This window comes from Oncorhynchus kisutch, linkage group LG12 (assembly GCF_002021735.2).
Source record: "Oncorhynchus kisutch isolate 150728-3 linkage group LG12, Okis_V2, whole genome shotgun sequence".
Lineage (NCBI taxonomy): Eukaryota > Metazoa > Chordata > Actinopteri > Salmoniformes > Salmonidae > Oncorhynchus > Oncorhynchus kisutch.
Window position 1 is genome coordinate 40,330,804 of NC_034185.2, and position 20,456 is coordinate 40,351,259.

At 45.2% G+C, this 20,456-nt stretch overlaps 1 protein-coding gene across 13 annotated transcripts in view; it reads left to right on the forward strand.

Annotated features, from left to right (window-relative positions):
• LOC109900399 (utrophin-like) overlaps positions 1-20,456 on the forward strand; it is a 172,921-nt gene that overhangs the window by 86,367 nt on the left and 66,098 nt on the right. For all 13 annotated transcript variants that reach the window (XR_004211952.1, XR_004211951.1, XR_004211955.1 and 10 more), the window contains 2 exons: positions 11,911-11,971; positions 18,079-18,140. Coding sequence is in view for 8 of the 13 variants with exons in the window: in XM_031837544.1 (XP_031693404.1) it covers positions 11,911-11,971; positions 18,079-18,140 (123 nt within the window). In the remaining 5 variants the exon portion in view is untranslated. The remainder of the gene's footprint in view (positions 1-11,910; positions 11,972-18,078; positions 18,141-20,456) is intronic.

The following is a 20,456-nucleotide window of genomic DNA, read 5'->3' on the forward strand; positions in this document are numbered from 1 at the left end:
GTGTAGCAAAATGCTTGTGTTCCTAGTTCCAACAGTGCAGTAATATCTAACAATTCACAACAATACACACAAATCTAAAAGTAAAATGATGAAGTAAGAAATATCTAAATATTAGGATGAGCAATGTCAGAGTAGCATTGACTAGAATACAGCAGAATAGAATATAGTATATACAGATGAGATGAGTAAAACAGTATGTAAACTTTATTAACTTGACTATTGTTCCATTATTAAAGTGGCCAGTGATTCAATGCTTATGTACAGTATAGGTAGCTTAGTGGTTAGAGCATTGGGCTAGTACCCGAAAGGTTGCTAGATCAAGTCCCTGAACTGCAAAGTAAAAATGTGTTGTTCTTCCCCTGAACAAGGTAGTTAACCCACTGTTCTGAGGTTGTCATTGTAAACAAGAATGTGTTCTCAACTGACTTGCCCAGTTAAAGGTTGAAATAAAAAAATATGGGGCAGCAGCCTATAAGGTGTAGGGTTGAGTAAATGGGTGGTAGCTGACTAGTGATGGCTATTTAACAGTCTGATGGCCTTGAGATCAAAGCTGTTTTTCAGTCTCTCGGTTCCAGCTTTGATGCACCTGTACTGACCTCGCGTTCCAATGACTTCCCTTGATGTTTATCCATTCAGCCTATGAATGTCTAGGAGGTAGCCTATCCATTATGTTTTGTTGTTGCTGTTGTACTTTTTGTCAGGTTTGCCCTCATCCCTTGCCTCCTACACACACGCACCCACACACAAACACACACTCAAGCAGGTTGTTTACAGGAGGCAAGGTTCTTCACTCTTGAATCATTCAAGGCTTAATTACAAATCTCCTCTGACTCACTTTCCTTTCAGACCAGTGGTTATTAACAAGGGAGGGAGGGAGGGATCATTAATGACAGACAAAGCCTCACCCCTCCCCCCTCATCCCTTCCTTCCATCCCCATTTACTCCAAATTATACAGAAGTGTTCTATTTCATTGCTATGTCCCTTTCCTCTCCCCATCTCAAATGCAACCCCTCCCTTGTCTACCCCATTTGGCTCTGACATGGATCCAAAGTGTCCTCCATTTGATGATAACAGGTTGGTGGGATAGGGAGGAAACTTAGTTGTCGCGTGCCCATAGACCTGAGTGGTGTTGACAGCTGAGTTATTGTATCAGCAAGATGCCATTCTGGCTCCCCTTTCATCTCTCATAGACAGAATCTACCGTTCCTTCTCATAGTAACCGACAGAGAAGGTCGAAACTTTACAAGTTTCAACCCAACTTTAGCAAATTTTTTTGAGTTTATGAAGTTTAAAGTTCTTACTATTATCACACAATACCACCAATCACTTTTTGACATTAGATCGACAGTTACTAACCTCAATTTCAACTTCAAACCCGACTCTGACAGCTGTACCCTTGTTTATACCAGACCCTATTCCTTTATTTCATGGGCTACCAAAACACTGCCGTTGTAGACGTGGCAGACAGGCTGGAGTCCTGGTGAGATTGAGATGAAGAGAAAATCGACTGGCACTCCCCTCTGTTTTATTGGCAAATGTCCAGTCACTCGAGAATACGATGGATGAGCTTCGAGACTTGAAAAGCTGCATTATTATTGCCTGGATACCCAGACTCCTTGCTCCTACCAAATGCTACGCCACGCCCACGGACGACAGTTTGGATCTGAGTACATCCCCTTCACTGAATGCGAACACATTAGGGGCTGTCTGATTGGTCCAGAAACTGATGGTTCGGGCCAGAGCCAGAACACACATGGGTAAAGTGGCAGCTCTAAAATTCGCCATTTGCTATGATACTCTGATTGGTTAGACAATCCAATCGCTGATAACTTTTTGTACAACACCCCTAGTATCTCTCGTTACAACAAATTACTTAGATGACAGAATAATTTAGTGGTCAGGCTAGCAACACGAGGTGAAGGGGGACTGGTCTGCCCCTTCATAAACAACAACTGGTGCTCCTCTTCCAGTGCGAAGGAAACTCAGACATAGAATGCCCCATGGTAAGCTATAGACCTTTTTAATTAACAAGAGAGTTCTCATCCAAAATATCACAGCTGTCTACATCCCACCAGAAGCCAACAATACTTTATGGGGCCATCAACAAACAAAAGACCACACATCCAGGGGCATCTTTTAGGAGGAAACTTTAACTCGGGGAGACTTAAAAACGTTCTACCTCACTTCTACTAACACGTCGCTTGCGCCATAAGGGGCGTCAAAATGCTATACCACTTTTATTCTACCCAAAACAACGCATAGAAGGCCCTGATACTCTGATTGGTTAGACAATGGTTAGCCCTCGAAGGGAGGGTTAGCCCTCCCTTCGACAAATCCGACCATGACTCTATCCTGCTGCTTCCCATTTTAAAAAACGAAAGCTCAAACTGGAAGTGATCTGATGAAGCAGATGTGAGGCTACAAGACCGTTTTGCTTGTACAGACAGCGATCTGTTCCATGATTCATCCGATAGCATTAGGAGTTTACCATATCAGTCACAGGCTTCATCATGTAGTCTCCAGAGTGACCATACAATCTGTGACCGAAAAACACAGATTATACCAACAGTGTCTTGCATGAAAGCTCCTGTTGTTCCAGTTGACTGTGTGATCTCACTCTCCGTGGCCGATGTGAGTAAAACCTTTAAACAGGTTAAAAGGCCGCCGGGCCAGATGGAATACCAGGGTGCATTCTTAGAGTATGTGCAGACCAGCTGGAAAGTGTCTTCACGTACATTATGAATCTTTCCTTGTCCCAGTCTGTAATCCCAAGATGTTTCAAGCTGAAGACCATTGACCCTGTTCCCAAGAACTCAAAGGTAACCTGCCTAAATGCCTATATTCTCCTTGCACTGACATCTGTATTTATAAAGTGCTTTGAAAGGCTGGTCATGACAGTCATCAAAGCCATTATCCCAGACAACCTGGACCTACTCCAATTTGCAAACCGCCCCAACAGATCACGCAATCTCAATTGCACTTCGCACTGCTCTCTTCCACCTGGACAAGAGGGGTAATAACTGTGAGAATTCTGTTCATAGACTACACCTCAGTGTTCCACATAGTCCCCTCCAAGCTTATCACCAAGCTCAGGACCCTTGGACTTAACATCTTCCTCTGCAACTAGATCCTGAACATCCTGATGGGTCGGCCCCAGGTGGTGAGGATAGGCAACAATACCTCCGCCACACTGACCCTCAACACGGGTGCCCCTCAGGGGTGTGTGCTTTGTCCCCTCCTGTACTGCTGTTGACCCACGACTGCATGGCCACGCACGACTCCAACACCATCAACAAGTTTGCTGACGACACAACGGTGGTAGGCCTGATCACCAACGGCGATGAGACAGGGAGGAGGGTCTACAGGGAGGAGAACCGAGCCTTGAAAGTGTGATGTCAGTACAACAGCTTCGTCAACATCAGTAGGACCAAGGAGCTGATTGTGCATGGGTCCTCAGATCCTCAAAAGCTTTTACAGCTTCACCATTAAGAGCATATTGACTGCCTGCATCACCACTTGGTATGGCAAATGCACTGCCCTCAACAGCAAATCCTTACAGAGGGTGGTATGGACAGCCCAGTACATCACTAGGGCTGAGCTCCCTGCCATCCAGGACCTCTATATCAGAGGAAGGTCCAAGAAATTGCCAAAGTCTTCAGCCACCCAAGCCATAGACATACTGTTTACTCTGCTACCTTCCAGCAATCAGTACCAGAGCATCGGCTCTCGGACCAACAGGCTCCGGGACAACTTCTACCGCCAAGCCACAAGACTGCTAAATAAACATAAGACTGCTAAATAGTTAATAAAATGGTTACCCAGACTATCTGCAATGACCCCATCTTGCACTGACTATGCACACTTGGAAGACTGTAATATACACAATATATACACTCACTCACACACATTACACTGACACTCTCGCACAAACACACACAAATACACACACACTTTCACAATCATCATATGCTGCTGCTACTCTGTTCCTTATTTTATTCTTATTATAATCTCTCCTGATTAGTGTTGGTATTCTGAACCTCTGTACTTCGATACTAGAATGTGAAAAAGGGTCCGGTACTAGATTTAGTTTTACTTTTGGTACTTCTGTCAAATGTGTCTCACGGATCAAGTCTGTCTATCAGCGCAGCCGATGTCCCCCTTTTAACGTGAGTGCACCGTGCCTGCTCCACTTAGCTTGCACAGGGAGTCTGGGCTGCATCATGTTAGCTCTGTCATGCTGCACAGAAGTCAACACACTTGAATAATGCGACACACAATGTAAAAATTTTGAAACTGTTATTAATTACTGTTCGCTAACATTTTTTATCTTTCCTTGCTAGCTTACAGCTGAAGGCAGCTAACATCAATTCACTAACCATTGTTGTGATAATATGCAAACCATAATGCAAAATATGCTGATTTCAAAGCTGATTGCCACCCAAACTTTATTCATCAACTTAATCGGTCTCTCTCTTACCTCGCTCCCAAAGATGTATCTATTGCCTTAGCGAACTGACTGTGTGTGAATAGGGCTCCAACCATAGGCTCCAAAGGGCCACCCCCTTCTTCCCACGGGAATGTCGTCATTACTGGTTAAAGATCAGTACAAATGGAAGGGAAAAAGATTGTTTGTCATATGTAGCCCCTTGAAATCAGCCAAAACAAGCTCAATAACTCAATGCATGCACACACTCATATTGGATATGCATTCACCCTCACGTCTACTCCCGCTCCTCCCCTCCGGCATTCAACGTCACCGATATACTAACCACAGTTCCTGTGATCAATCATTATGCACACCTGGCATCATTCCTTACACGCACCTGCAAGTCAACATGATATTCACCTGGACTCCATCGCCTTCCTGATTACCTCCCCTATATCTGTCCCTCCCTTTAGTTCTTTCCTCTGTCAGTATTATTCCTGTGTTTAAGCGTACACATAATGATATAATGCTACTGTTATGTTATCTCAGTTCATGTTTGTTGTTTTATTAAATGTTTCACCTGCACCTGCTTCTCGACTCTCAGCATCTCCGTTACAGAATACTGACTCAAACAATGGAAGCAGCAGGAAAACAGAATATCTCCAGACAGTCGACGAGCAGGGATACTTTCTAAGTCAACAACATGAACAACTGGGTACGGCTATGGAAGAGGTTCTTCGCAGTGTGCAACGTCTCGAACATACCCGGAAGGCGTTTTCGTTAACTAGCAGAGGATACTCTACAACCAGTCGACCCAGCGAGTCAGCACAACAGCCCATTCAGCAACCCGCTCAAGTCAGCGACGCCTGTTTGTCCCGCCCTGATAAATATGATGGCCCCATCTAAATGCCGTGGCTTCCTACTTCAGTGCTCCCGCTACTTTACACACCAGATGGGAGCTCCCACCACCGACAGGTCCAAGGTTGCCAGGGTTATTTTTCTGCTGACTGGGCGGGCGTTGAAATGGGCTGTGGCCATCTGGGAGAGAGGAGAGGAGGAGCTAGATTCTTATGAGGGGTCCATGGCTCTGTTTAAATGTTTCTTCGGTCATCCCCCTTGAGGGCAGAGGGGGGGTTTGAGCTTACTCCAATTACGGCAGGGTGACCAGACTGCTGCCAAGTAGGCGCCCACCTTCTGGACAATAGCAGCATCCAGCGGACTGAATGAGCCAGCGCTTAGTACGCTATTCAGAAGATGTCTGAAGGAGGAGGTCCAGACATAACTGGCCTGTCGAGATGACAAGCTCTCCATTGACGCACTCATTGCGATGACCATCCATCTGGATAACTTACTTCGGGAACGTCGGTACTCTCATTGCTTCTCTCCCTCTGTATCAGAGTCTGAAGCCATGGAGGTAGGAGTCACACGCCTCCCCACGGTGGAGCGACACAGACGGAGACAGCAGGGGCTCTGTCTGTATTGTGATCAAGGAGGGCACCAGCTCTAGCGGTGTCCGGCACTTCCTAATCCAGGATCCACAAGAGCAGAGGGACGGTCACTTGATCTTCCACCTCCTGGGGCAGGAGTGAGTATTCCATCTTCATCACTCTCTGCTAAACTCTTTTTGGTCTTCCACACTATTTGACTGTCCGTCATGTACTGTGTCTACAGCATTAGTGGATTCTTGGACCATGGGGAACTTTCTTGACCAGACCCTTGTCTCCGCTCTTAACATCTCATCCTCGCTTTCCTCTCCTTTCCCGGTTCAAGCCCTAGATAGTCGGGCACTAGGATCCGGAACAATTACACACATCACCCAACCACTCACCCTCACCATGGAGTCAATTCATCAGGAGAACATCCCCTTCTTCATTACCGGTGCTCCAGTTCACAAGATCATCCTCGGCCTCCCTTGGCTTCAATGCCATAACCCCACCTGATCTCAAGGTCGAGGATGAAAATCACAGACTGGTAGACCCGAATGCCGAAGGACCTGCTTCCCCATCCCCTGTGGTTCCACAATGTTTTTGGGGGTTTGGGATCCGGAGCTCCTGGCGGTGAAGTTGGCATTAGAGGAGTGGAGACACTGGCTGGAGGGCACCAAGGAACCATTTGTCATCCTCACTGACCATTGGAACCTGGAGTACATACGGAAATCGAGGAGGCTGAATCCTCGCCAAGCAAGACGGGCCCTTTTCTTCACAAGGTCCGACTTCACGCTGGCATATCAGCCAGGTTCAAAGAACAACAAGGCGATGTCTTCTACCGTCTCTATGATTCAGGAGAGGGTCCTGTACAGAACGCATCTATAATCCCATCCTCTCGAGTCGTAGCCCACGTGGTCTGGGACATAGATGTGGACATCCACCAGGCTCTGGAGAGGGAGCCCGCACCCACTAACTGTCCTGCCGAGTGCATCTACGTTTCTATGCAGATAAGGGACCGGCTGCTGACCTGGGCACACACAGCTGTCGTCGCTGGACTTCCAGGTTTTTCTCGCACTATCCAATCCATGTCTGAGAAATACTGGTGGCCCACCTTTGCGCAAGATGTTACGTACATTCCTGTTCCATACGTGCCTAAACCAAATCCCCCTGGAACACTGCAGCAGGGAAAGCCATTCCTGTGCCTTAGCGTTCCTGGTCCAATCTATCTATTGACTCTATTACTGATCTTCCCCCCTCGGACGGATTCACCACCATTTTGGTTGTTGTGGATATATTTTCAAAATCCTGTTGTTTAATTCCTCTTTCTGGTCTCCCTACTGCTCTCCGGGTCACTGAGGCACTATTCCAGCAGGTCTTCCGGCATTATGGCCTTCCGGAGGACAGAGAGCCTTTATGGAGAAGCTCACGGGTCATGGTCAGCCTCACTTACGGGTACCGGCCTCAGTCCAACATCCAGGTAGAGAGGAGGAACCAGGAGCTGGGGAGGTTCCTGAGGAGTCACTGGCAGGCCCGGCAGGGAGAGTGGGCTTGATTCCTTCTCCCTCCATGGGCAGAATATGCCCAGAATTCGCTACGTCACTACTCCACTGGGTTGAGCCCCTTCCAGTGTGTTCTGGGTTTTCAGCCGGCCCTGGCTCCATGGACCAAGACCAACACTCTTGCGGTTGATGAGTGATTCCGGCGTGCAGAAATTTGGAGCGACACTCACATGAGACTCCAGCGCACCGTCCACTGTCAAAAGGAGCAGGCCACCGCATTGCGACCCCTGTGTTCCACCCTGGGGATCGTGTCTGGCTCTACCAGGCCTCCTCGCACTCTGCCTGCCCTGCAAGAAAATAAGCAGCGGGTTTGTGGGGCTGTTCAACGTTCTCCGGAGGATCAACAAAGTGACGTATAGAGGTTCCGAGTGACAAATGTAGCTCACCTTCATTTAAAATCTCACTTCTCAGGCTGGTGGTTCCTGGTCCCCTAGCTAATGCTGTCCCCCATGACACCCCTCCGCCCCCCCTGGATATCGAGGGGAGTCCGGCCTATGCCATCAGATCCCTACTGGATGCTCGACGTTGTGAGGGTCGGCTCCAGTATCTGGTGGACTGGGAGGGGTATGGCCAAGAGGAGCAGTGATGGGTTCCGGTAGAGGACATTCTGGATCCCAACATCATCTGTGAATTCCACCTTCGCCGCCCGCTCCTCGTCCTCGGGGTCATCCCTCTGGTCGGCGGCGTCCTGCGGCCCGAAGGGGGGGGTACTGCATTCGACATCGCCGGTATACTAACCACGAGTCCTGGGATTCATCATTACGCACACCTGCCCATCATCATGATACTCATCTGGACTCCATCACCTTCCTGATTACCTCCCCTATACAGTACATATGAGATGAGTATGTAGGATATGTAGACATTATTAAAGTGCCGTTATTTAAAGTGACTAGGGATACCTTTATTAATTCCATTTATTAAATGTATTAAAGTGGCAAGAGTTTTGAGTCTGTATTTTGGCAGCAGCCACTCTATGTTAGTGATGGCTGTTTAATCTTAGAGATACCCATCCTGGATCCGGGAGCATTGTCATCAACTGACACTAAGTAGCATAACGCAACGGACCAAAAATCTTACTAGAAAGTATTCATATTCATGAAATCACAAGTGAAATATAGTCAAACACAGCTTAGCCTTTTGTTAATCACCCTGTCATCTCAGATTTAGAAAATATGCTTTACAGCCGAAGCAAGACAAGCATTTGTGTAAGTTTATCGATAGCTAGCATAGCATTATGCCTAGCTAGCAGCATGCAATCTGGTCACAAAAACCAGAAAAACAATCCAATTAAATCGTTTACCTTTGATGAGCTTCGGATGTTTTCACTCACGAGACTCCCAGTTAGATAGCAAATATTCATTTTTTCCCCAAAAATTATTTTTGTAGCCAAAACTAACTCCGTTAGTTCTTCACATTTTGCTGAGAAAATGACCGGAAATTGTGGTCACGACAACGCCAAAAAATATTCAAAATTAGCTCCATAAAGACGTCAGAAACATGGCAAACGTTGTTTAACCTCTAGCGTCGAGCAATCCCGTATCCGGGAGCATAATCATAGCCTCATAGCCTCAAGCTCGTTACCAACGTTTCCTATAAATTGCAAATGAAATGAAATAAATATATTGAAACACAAGCTTAGTCTTTTGTTAACAACACTGTCATCTCAGATTTTCAAAATATGCTTCAACCAAAGCTACACAAGCATTTGTGTAAGAGTATTGATAGCCTAGCATAGCATTAAGCCTAGCATTCAGCAGGCAACATTTTCACAAAAACAAGAAAAGCATTCAAATAAAATAATTTACCTTTGAAGAACTTCGGATGTTTTCAATGACGAGACACTCAGTTAGATAGCAAATGTTCTTTTTTTCCAAAAATATTATTTGTGTAAGAGAAATAGCTCCATTTTGTTCATCACGTTTGGCTAAGAAAAAAAACCGAAAATACAGTCAACACAACGCCAAACTTTTTTCCAAATTAGCTCCATAATATCGACAGAAACATGGCAAACGTTGTTTAGAATCAACCCTCAAGGTGTTTTCACAATTCTATTCGATGAAAAATCATTCCTGGCAGTCGGTTTCTCATCCGAGGCAAACGGAAAAATACTGCAGCTGGAGATTACGCAATAATTGTGACGGAGGACACCAAGCGACCACCTGGTAAATGTAGTGTCTTATGGTCAATCTTCCAATGATATGCCTACAAATACGTCACAATGCTGCAGACACCTTGGGGAAAACGTGGAAAAGGTAAGCTGACTCCTAGCTCCTCCACAGCCATATAAGGAGTCATTGCCATGAGGCGGTTTCAAAAAATGCTGCACTTCCTGATTATATTTTTATCAGGGTTTTTTCTGTAACATCAGTTCTGTGGCACTCACAGACAATATCTTTGCAGTTTTGGAAACGTCAGAGTGTTTTCTTTCCAAAGCTGTCAATTATATGCATAGTCGAGCATCTTTTCGTGACAAAATATCTTGTTTAAAATGGGAACGTTTTTCATCCAAAAATTAAAATAGCGCCCCCTATATCCAAGAAGTTAAAATCAATCCTCAAGGTGTTTTTCAAATATCTATTCGATAATATATCAACCGGGACAGAGCTTTTTTCAGTAAGACCGGGTGGAAAAATGGCTCTTTTGCGCGAGAAATACACAAAGAGCCATCAGGTGGACACTGACGCAATGTTGTTGTACACGCTCATTTTTCAAAATAAAAGCCTGAAACTATGTCTTTTGATACTAGACACATTAAGGAAGCCATAGAAAAAGGAATATCGTTGATATCCCGTTCACTGCTCAATAGGGAAGCATAGGAAGGGACTCTTATTTAGAAACCGCTGCGTTCCTGATTGGATTTTTCTCGTTCTTTTGCCTGCAATATCAGTTCTGTTATACTCACAAACAATATCTTTACAGTTTTGGAGTTTTTTCTATCCTAAGCTGTCAATTATATGCACATTCTATTTTCTGGTCCTGAAAAATAGCCCGTTTACTTTGGGAACGTTATCCCCCCCCAAAAACAATGACCCCTAGATTCAACAGGTTAACAGTCTGATGGCCTTGAGATAGAAGCTGTTTTTCAGTCTCTCAGTCCCAGCTTTGATGCACCTGTGCTGACCTCGCCTTCTGGATGATAGCGGGTTGAACAGGCAGTGGCTCAGGTGGTTGTTGTCCTTGATGATCTTTATGGCTTCCTGTTACATCGTGCGCTGTAGGTGTCCAGGAGGGCAGGTAGTTTGCCCCCGGTGATGCGCTGTGCAGACCGCACCACTCTCTGGAGAGCCATGCTGTAGATGCCATACCAGGCGGTGATACAGCCCGACAGGATGCTCTCGATTGTGCATCTGTAAAAGTTTGTGTTTTAGGTGACACGCCAAATTTCTTCAGCCTCCTGAGGTTGAAGAGGCACTGTTGCGCCTTCTTCAACACACTGTCTGTGTGAGTGGACCATTTCAGTTTGTCCGTGATGTGTACGGCGAGGAACTTAAAACTTTCCAACTTTTCCACTTCTGTCCCGTTGATGTGGATGGGGGGATGCTCCCTCTGCTGTTTCCTGAAGTCCACAATCATCTCCTTTGTTTTGTTGACGTTGAGTGACAGGTTATTTTCCTGACACCACACTCCGAGGGCCCTCACCTCCTCCCTGTAGGCTGTCTCGTCGTTGGTGGTAATCAAGCCTACCACTATAGTGTCATCTGCAAACTTGATGATTGAGTTTATGGCCAGGGAGTACAGGAGAGGTCTGAGAACGTACCCTTGTGGGGCCCTAGTGTTGAGGATCAGCATGGTGGAGATGTTGTTTCCTACCCTCACCACCCGGGGGCGGCCAGTCAGAAAGTCCAGGACCCAGTTGCACAGGGTCGGGTCGAGACCCAGGGTTCCGAGCCTCACGAATGAACAGCTGTTCATTGCTGTAGTCAATGAACAGCATTCTTACATAGGTATCCCTCTTGTTCAGATGGGATAGGGCAGTGTGCAGTGTGATGGCGATTGTCGTCTGTGGACCTGTTGGGGCTTTTAAGCAAATTGGAGTGGGTCTAGGGTATCAGGTAAGGTGGAGGTGATATGATTCTTGACTCGTCTCTCAAAGCACTTCATGATGGTTGTGTTTTGGCTTTGAAGTTCAGCTAATTCATCCACTTTCCTTCTCTCCGTTTTGTTCTGCCCTTTATCTGTGTCGTCTAACAACATGCCGTTGAAACACATTAACCGGTTATTTAGACCATGCAGTACATTTTTACAAGATACGGCCGTCTTAACTTACATCCATTGACCAAAAGTTATACCCATCATTTTTTCAATTTCATGCATAGTGGGAATCGCATTTGTACAACAAGCCAATTACATTACGGAACCATTAGCGGATATTTGCAGAAGCGTGCGGCTGTGAAAGACTAAAAAGCATGCGTGCGTGCGGCTCGAAAGGTTTGTGCTGCAAATATTGCATGTTTTTATATTCACGTGGTGTATCTTCCTCCTTTTTCTCAACAGCCTCTGTGCAGCTCCCGTGGCAGAGGGCGCTCTCTCAGAATAAGGTTCCGTACTACATCAAGTGAGTAACACTTAATGAAAACATGCTGCTTATGCATGCTATAAGAATAATTTGTCTTTATGCTTATTGTATGGTAACTCATTTGACTTGTGAGTGCGTGATTCTATTAATGCTCTGAAGTTACCTTTGAAGATCGAATCCTCATTTGGGGAAACAGCGCCACTGTTCGCCCCCAGCACCTTTGTTATAGTTTTTGTTTTGTTTATGAGAGGAGAAACAGGGTCCCAAACTTTAAGGGTTGGATTCAATTCTTGAATGTTTCCACAAGCATAATATTGAATTTGAAGTGATTCGCAGTGCAATGTCAATTGTTGCTCAGTCATTTTGCCGGGGGTCTTTCCGATTTGCATTAATACCTGTGATAATGACGAAGTATTCATGGACCCTTTTGCAGTCGGTCTATAGCAGCGGTATCACAGCTTAAGATAGGTGCCCATTGTAATACATTCACATACAGGCTTAGCAGCATGGTCGATTAAAAAAAGCAGAGAGGGAAGGAGAGGCTTGTGCTGATAGCCACTCAGGATGGCTTTCAGACCGACACATGCAGAGAGAAAGAGACAGAGACAGGTGGACACAGAAAGTGGATAGAGATATGGGGGCTACTGAGAGATAAGTAAACTGAGAGAGAAGGATATGAGTAGAAAGAGAAAAATAGTGATTAATAGGAAATGACAGTCGGAGAGAGATGGGGTGAGGATGAAAGAGGGAGAGGGGGTGATAAGGAGGTAGAGGTACAGAGACAGGTTGTGAGAGATACTGAGTGAGACAGGGAGGCATCCCCTTGAACACCTGCAATTTGTTTAGCCCTGGAGCTTTGCACTGGAAAGCATCAGAGATGAAAGCAGCAAGAGGCTGGGAAGAGAGGACGGGCTTAGAACTCTGGAATCAACAACAGCTCTCTGTGATCACAGGTGTTGGCCCTCAAGCGGCCGACTACCGAACCCTTGCCCCCCCACACACAAACAAACACACACTTTTTACCATATGTACCATTCTTGACTCTGTATTACATAGCACAACTTCACCACGGGTTTAGCTGAGCCCCACTCACATTCATCCTGAGTGACCCTATAAGAAGAAAGAAAGGGCGAGAAATCAGCCTAATGAAAGCCTTCCTCAAATCCAAAACACTAAGGTTTTCACCTCATTCAAATGAATGCCACCACCGGGAGCTGCAACACTCAGTTATTGCCACTGTTGTCGTCTGTGATTAAACATCTCTCAAATATCTTCTGAGTGAATTCAAAACTCTGCCACAGCCTTCACAGGGCTAATTGTAGGTCACTTACAGTGTAGTGATATTTCTGTGACCACAACATCAGGCTTTGGCACATTAATTTGGCTCTTGCCCCCCACCTCTCTCATCCCACTTCTCGTCGGCCTGATTGCACAATGGCCGCTGTTTAAACCACGCCGTAACCCTGTCCCTCTCCTCCCCGGGAGAAGCGACACACTAGCAAATCAAACGGTTACACACGGACACCTCGACACACTCTGCCATCCTAGTTGACCCCCAGCTGACCTCTGGCATTTCAGTGGGCTCAGACGTCCAGAACACTGTCAGGGTATAATAGTGGACTGCCGCTGTCTTCTGTCCACATAAGAGCTATCTTAAGCTTCACATTACACTCTACGGGACACGTGTGGTATGGGTTTGCATTTTTTTAAATGCAAAGGAGAAGAGGAAAGAAACAATATATAACATTTTGAGGGTAGGAGTAGAGGAAAAATGTATTTGGAATATGTCAATTGGAGAATGCAGGCACTTCTGGTTGGAGATACATCTACCACAAGGTCTGTCACAGAAGATGCAGGAAAAGTGTTAGATACACTTGTTAGATATATTTGGAGTTTTAGTTGTGTTTCAGATTGTTTTGTAGCCAATAGAAATCAATGGTAAATCATAAGTGTCATTTTGGAGTCCCTTTTATTGTAAGTAAGATTATAATATGTTTCTGAACACTTCTGCATGACTCTGGATGCCACCATGGTTACGGATAATCCTGAATGAATTGTGAATAATGAATCAGAAAGTTAAGGAGGCACAAAGATCATACTCCCAAGACATGCTAAACTCTCATCATTACCAATAACAGGGGAGGTTAGCATGTTTTGGGGGGGTATGACATTTATGCATCCTTTATCTTCTCTCTGGTCTGTGATGTGGATGAAGTAGCCAAGCCAAACAGGAAATTCCAGGGGAAGTAGTCATTATGCAGAGGATTCTAAACACTGTAATTATGCACCCAGTATCCGAGGCAACCTGGAGCCAGGAAGAAGCAGAATAGCAGACTCACCTCTGTCATTCTATTCACACTACTCTGCTGCAGCTTGGCCACACACTCTTGTAAACAACACTTTTCTGTAGCTTTTTGTTACATAAATGTAGAGTTTCCTAGGTTTTTAGGTAGTACTCCATCCCAGAGGCCCGTTGTAATGATGTTCACTCTTCACACAGATATTTAATTTAAGGATGTTTTCGGGGGAAATGTGCTGCTATCTATATCACTCACTCATTCACTACCTGCTGAGGACAGATTCAGATTCAGTAATAATAGGCAGCGGCTACTCATCCTGGGGTCCAAACAGGAATCAAAACACAACAAATAAAATGCACAATATACATAGCACTACCTTTACGTTACAATTTAGCAGATGCTCCCATCCAGAGCGACCCACAGCCAGTACATTCATCTCAAGATAGCCAAGTGAGACAACCACATATCACAGTCGTATCACAACCACGTGTCACATATCACGACATACTGCAATGCAAAAATGAAATACAAACAAATGTCTGTCTCTCTTCACAGTCCCGTATTGTCCCGTATTGCCGTAATGTGTTCATGAATGTAGTTTGTGTGGTAGCGGTATTTATTAGAGAGGGGTAAAGAAAGATTTTGTTCGGGCGCCAGGCAGGTATTAACCATGCCGAAAGGAAAAGAGTAGAATAGAGAGAGTACCACTACCAGACCCACACACATCAGCAGAAGAGACTGCCTAGAGTGTAGCCTGTTTACCAGATAGCCAGTGGAGAGAAAAAAAGAATACACACCATATAAAATCCACATCACAGCACAGGGGTAACCCAAACCATAATACCTCATACAATAATACTAATACTAATAATGGCAGAGCAATTCAACAGCAACTTCATACAAGAACAAACCCAGTCATCAACATAGAAGTTGCAATAATCTGTATTATTTTCTAGTGGATGAGTGCAGAGGGTATGAATGTGGGAGGTGTTCATCGACACAACAAAGTCCTTAAAAATGTCCACAGTCTTCCTAGGGTTGCAGAGAGTTCCATGTAGTCATGGCTCTATTTCGCAGCCTCTGTTCTGGACTTGGACTTGGATATTCAAGTAAAATTAAATTAAATGTTCGGTACTTCCTTAGATATCGTGCACCAGCTGTTGTTTACAAAAATACATAGACTGCCGCCCCAGACGCTGCTCTTCTATCCTGCCGGTACATCGTATAACCAGCCAGCTGTATGTAGATGTTGTCGTCGTTCAGCCATGACTCCGTGAAGCATAAGATGTTACAGTTTTTAATGTCCCGTTGGTAGTTTAATCTTCCGCGAAACTCATCTATTTTATTGTCCAAAGATTGCACTTTCGCTAGCAGAATGGAGGGGAGTGGGGGTTTATTAGATTATCTGCGAATTCTCAGAAGGCAGTCGGACCTTCGGCCCCTCTTTCTCCGCCTCAGAAGGCAGCCGTATCCGAAGGCAGCGTATCCTTCGCTTCGGGCTCATCAGAGTCGTGAAAGGAAAAAGAGGATTCGGCTAGTCCATGGTGAGTAATCACAGTCCTGATGACTAGAAATTATTTTCGGTCATAAGAGACGGTAGCGGCAACATTATGTACATAATAAGTAAAAGAATAAGTTAGAAACACCGCAAATAAGCAAGCAAAATAACATAATTGGCTGTGGGCACATAAAACATCTGCCATCTTCTCCTCTGGTTGCAGGTCTTGTTTGGCACCGATGAGACAGTTCGGTACCTTCAACACATCAACACCTGTGGTGCTGATCTCTGAGTTCCTGTCTGAGCTCATTACCCAAAGCTGTTATATCTTCCATGTTGGCACCAGATATTACACAACAATTACATTCCAATAGGCATTACAAGTAGAATATAATTGACTCGGAAACATTGGTGCACACATGTAAAAGACTAAATCTCTAACCGAGTTTGATAATGAATGTTGCATTCTATATGGCACTTCCAAGCCCCTTTGGTCCATTCAGGCAGTAGCTTCAGAACAGCCAACCTTAACTGCTTATTTAGGAAGATGCATCTCTGTGTTGTTCTTCAAATCCGAGAGATTCTTGAATTGTCACTAGTTACCACCAAGTCAAAATTGGCTATATCATAAAAATGAATGTAATATTATTTTAAGGTTAGGTATAAGGTTATCAGTGTTGTTAAGGTGAGGGTTAAGTTTAAAATCAGATTTTATGAAGATGCATTTTAGAAATTGTTGGGGTTTAGCCATAATTATGACTTTGTTGCTGGGGTAACTAGTGACTACCGATTCTAAAACGCTGTCCTTGGTACCAAACCATCTCTTTCACATTCTGGGACCTGAACATCTGTGTGATCCTTGTATTCTTCAAGATTTAACATGTGTACATACGTCACAGCTTTGTCCTTGTTAAGGTTCCTGCAGGTAATCTTAAACATGGAAGTTTTTGAGGATAAATGAAGACGGATGGCAGAGGGAAAGGGTAGGGATGATTGAGGAAAGTTAGAATCTGACAACTCTTGTCGGTTAATTCCATGACGACAGTCCTGAATTTTCCAATCCAGATCCAGAGGAGGTAGTAGGCAGCTAGCGTAGTCCATTTGTTGATTGAGACAGTGTCCTTCGTTCTGTGTTTGTCACTCCGCTGCTTTGGTCTGAATACATCGTGGCAAGACACAGGCGGGTTGCCAGATCAGTCAACTCCCCGTGTTTCATCTCTGGTGTCTCCATTGTCTCCAACTGCTGCTGAACCCTCAAGCTGTTCGAGTTTTGCTGTGTGCGTGCATGTGCTCGTGTGCATGCATGTGTGTGTGTACATGTAAATGCCACAACCGGGGCTAAACGTTCAAACTGTCCATTTCTGATGCTTGGTGTCCAAATTCTCACTGGGACACAATAATATCCACTCGACCGTGATTGAATCAGGCCCTGACTAGTGTAGGACAGCTAAAAAAAGACACTCTGAGCGGTGCTCCAGTGATATTTGCAATGCAAGACGTGTGTGTGTGTGTGGAGGAAGGTGTGAAAGTGTCAGCCATTTCAGAGCATGATGAATAGGGATGAACACCTGCTGACGGCTTCTGTAGTCAGTCTCCCCTGTGTTCTACTGTCAGCACTTCACTAGCTACCCTGTCTTTTCTCACTCTCTCTCTTTCTCTCTCTCTCTCGCTCTCACTCTCTTTCCAACTCTCTCTGTCTCTCTCTCTCTGTGGAGACAGTCTCATCCACAACAACCTAATCACAGAGACACTGGCGTTCACAACAGAATAGACATCTAATTTTAGACTCCTTTTTAAAACGTTAAATCATTACAGTCCCTTGACACCAGTGTGGGTACAGGCAGGTATTTTTTTCCGAAGCGGAATACCTCCAATTTTGATCAGTTCTCTGATCACATGAAGCAGTGCAGCAGACTGACTGACACAATCCCCACTCCTGCTTATCAATGTTGTCGTCTGGAGTACTAGACTCAACACGACTCTCTCTCCTTGATCAGATTGTCATATTTTTGGTTTACGTTTTTAGTTCAAATGTTGTTTATTTTTGTTGATTTACCATACCATATTGAGAGGGGGCATGTGGAGATGAGAGGGGTGTGTGAGAGGGGTGTGATTGTCTGTGTCTCCTTGTGCATCACTCTGAAGGCGTCCTGGATAATTTGTATGCTTTGGTAATCACAATCAAATCCGCGTTTCTGATTTGTGTACATGGGCCTCTATCTTTAAGCCGATAAGACAACAGGTAGAGAAGGCAGTCTAGACAGTGATTGCACAGAGAAATGTGTGTGTGTGTGTGTGTGTCTGTATGTGTGACAAAAGCCTTATCGTTATCCCCTGTTGTTTTCCAGCCACCAGACTCAGACTACCTGCTGGGACCATCCAAAGATGACAGAGCTCTACCAATCGCTTGGTATGGAACACATACACAACCAGAAATGCATGCACACACACAGATTCTACTCCACTCAAAAACTTCCAATCCAAGATAGCGTAGCAGTCGGATGTGGGTTTGTCTTGTCCAGTCTCATTTTTTTCCGGAAATATTTTAATCTTAATATATCAACCTACGATCTAAATATACTTTCCTGCCACCTGCCTCACCCAATATGTTTTATATGTTATCACTGGAACCTCCATCAGAAGCTAGCCAGCTAACTAGCTAATAGCTAGTAGTCACTGTTAGCCACGGCTAGCGGTCTTCACAATTAGATCGGACAACAGTCAGCTTTAGCTTGGTCAATACCTGCCAGTCTGCACAGCACGATATCAACCCAGAGAATATCGGACAGCTTTTCTCCACCACATCACCAGATTCCTGCCGCAAGATCTGGGCCATTACACCGGATCATCGCAGCAAGCTAGCTGCAACAGAGTGGCTACCGCTGACTAACGCCTCTGTCCCGAAGCAAGCACCAGGTAGTCTTGAGCAAGCCTCGAGCTAGACCCATCTCTCGGCTACCCGAAGAAGTATACCTGCTAATTTGTGGGCTACAATACCTCTTTGCCAAAGAGCCTGGACCCTTTATTGCCGACACGGAGACCCGCCGAACCATCATGACTGCTCTGCCATCGTAATCGTCCGATATGGTTTCAACAGGTATTTCCGTTGCGACGTCACCAAAGACCCATCTGCTAGCCCCGGCCCGCTAGCTTTCTGAACACCGTGCCTGCTGCTCGCCTAGCATTTTAGCGACTACCGAACAGCTCCCGGACTCACCAATTGCTGTTTATTGGACCATATGATCACCCGGCTACACATGCCTCTCTCTAATGTCAATATGCCTTGTCTTCTGCTGTTTCGGTCAGTTATTGTTTTCTTTCACTGTAGAACCACTAGACCAGCTCAACATGCCTTAGACAGCTATTTTGTCACACACCCCACACATGGGGAGACCTCACCTGGCTTAGCTGGTGTCTCCAGAGATGCAACCTCTCTCATCGTTACTCATTGCCTAGGTTTACCATCACTGTACTCACTTCCTACCATACCCTTGTCTCTACATTATGCCCTGAATCTATTCTACCACGCCCAGAAATCTGCCCCTTTTATTCTCTGTTCTCAACGCACTAGCGACCACTTCTTATAACCTTTAGCCGTACCCTTTCCTATTCCTCCTCTGTTCCCCTGGTGATGTAGAGGTTAACCCAGGTCCTGTATTCCCCAGCATCACACCTATTCCCCAGGTGCTCTCATTTGTTGACTTCTGTAACCGTAAAAGCCTTGGTTTCATGCATGTTAAGCCTACTCCCTAAGTTTGTTTTATTCACTGCTTTAGCACGCTCCACGATCCTTATGTCCTTGCCATGTCTGAATCCTAGCTTAGGAAGGCCACCAAAAATTCTGAGATTTCTATCCCCAACTACAACATGTTTCATCAAGATAGAACTGCCAAAGAGGTCGGAGTTGCAATCTACTGCAGAGATAGCCTGCAGAGTTCTGTCATACTATTCAGGTCGGTGCCCAAACAGTTCGAGCTTCTACTTTTAAAAATCCACCTTTCCAGAAATAAGTCTCTCACTTTTGCCGTTTGTTATAGACCCCCCCCCCCCCCCCAGCTCCCAACTGTGCCCTGAACACCATACGTGAATTGATTGCCCCCCATCTATCTCAGAGTTCGTACTGTTAGGTGTTCTAAACTGGGATATGTTTAGCACCCCGGCCGTCCTACAATCTAAACAAGATGCCCTAAATCTCACACAAATGATCAAGAAACCTACCAGGTACAACCCTAAATCTGTAAACATGGGCACCCTCATAGATATCATCCTGACGAACTTGCCCTCTAAATACACCTCTGCTGTCTTCAACCAGGATCTCAGCCATCAATGCCTCATTGCCTGCTTCTGTAATGGGCCTGCGGTCAAATGACCACCCCTCACTAACTTTAAGCATCAGCTGTCAGAGCAGCTTACCTATCACTGTATCTGTACACAGCCCATCTGTAAGTAGCACACCCAACAACCTCATGCTCATGTTTATTTTTTTGCTCTTTTGCACCCCAGTATCTCTACTTGCACATCATCATCTGCACATCTTTCACTCCAGTGTTAATGCTAAATAGTAATTATTATATCTATGGCCTATTTATAGCCTTACCTCCCTAACCTTACTACATTTGCACACACTGTACATAGATTTTTCTATTGTGTTATTGACTACATCTGTTTATCCCATGTGTAACTCTGTGTCGTTGTTTTTGTCACACTGCTTTGCTTTATCTTGGCC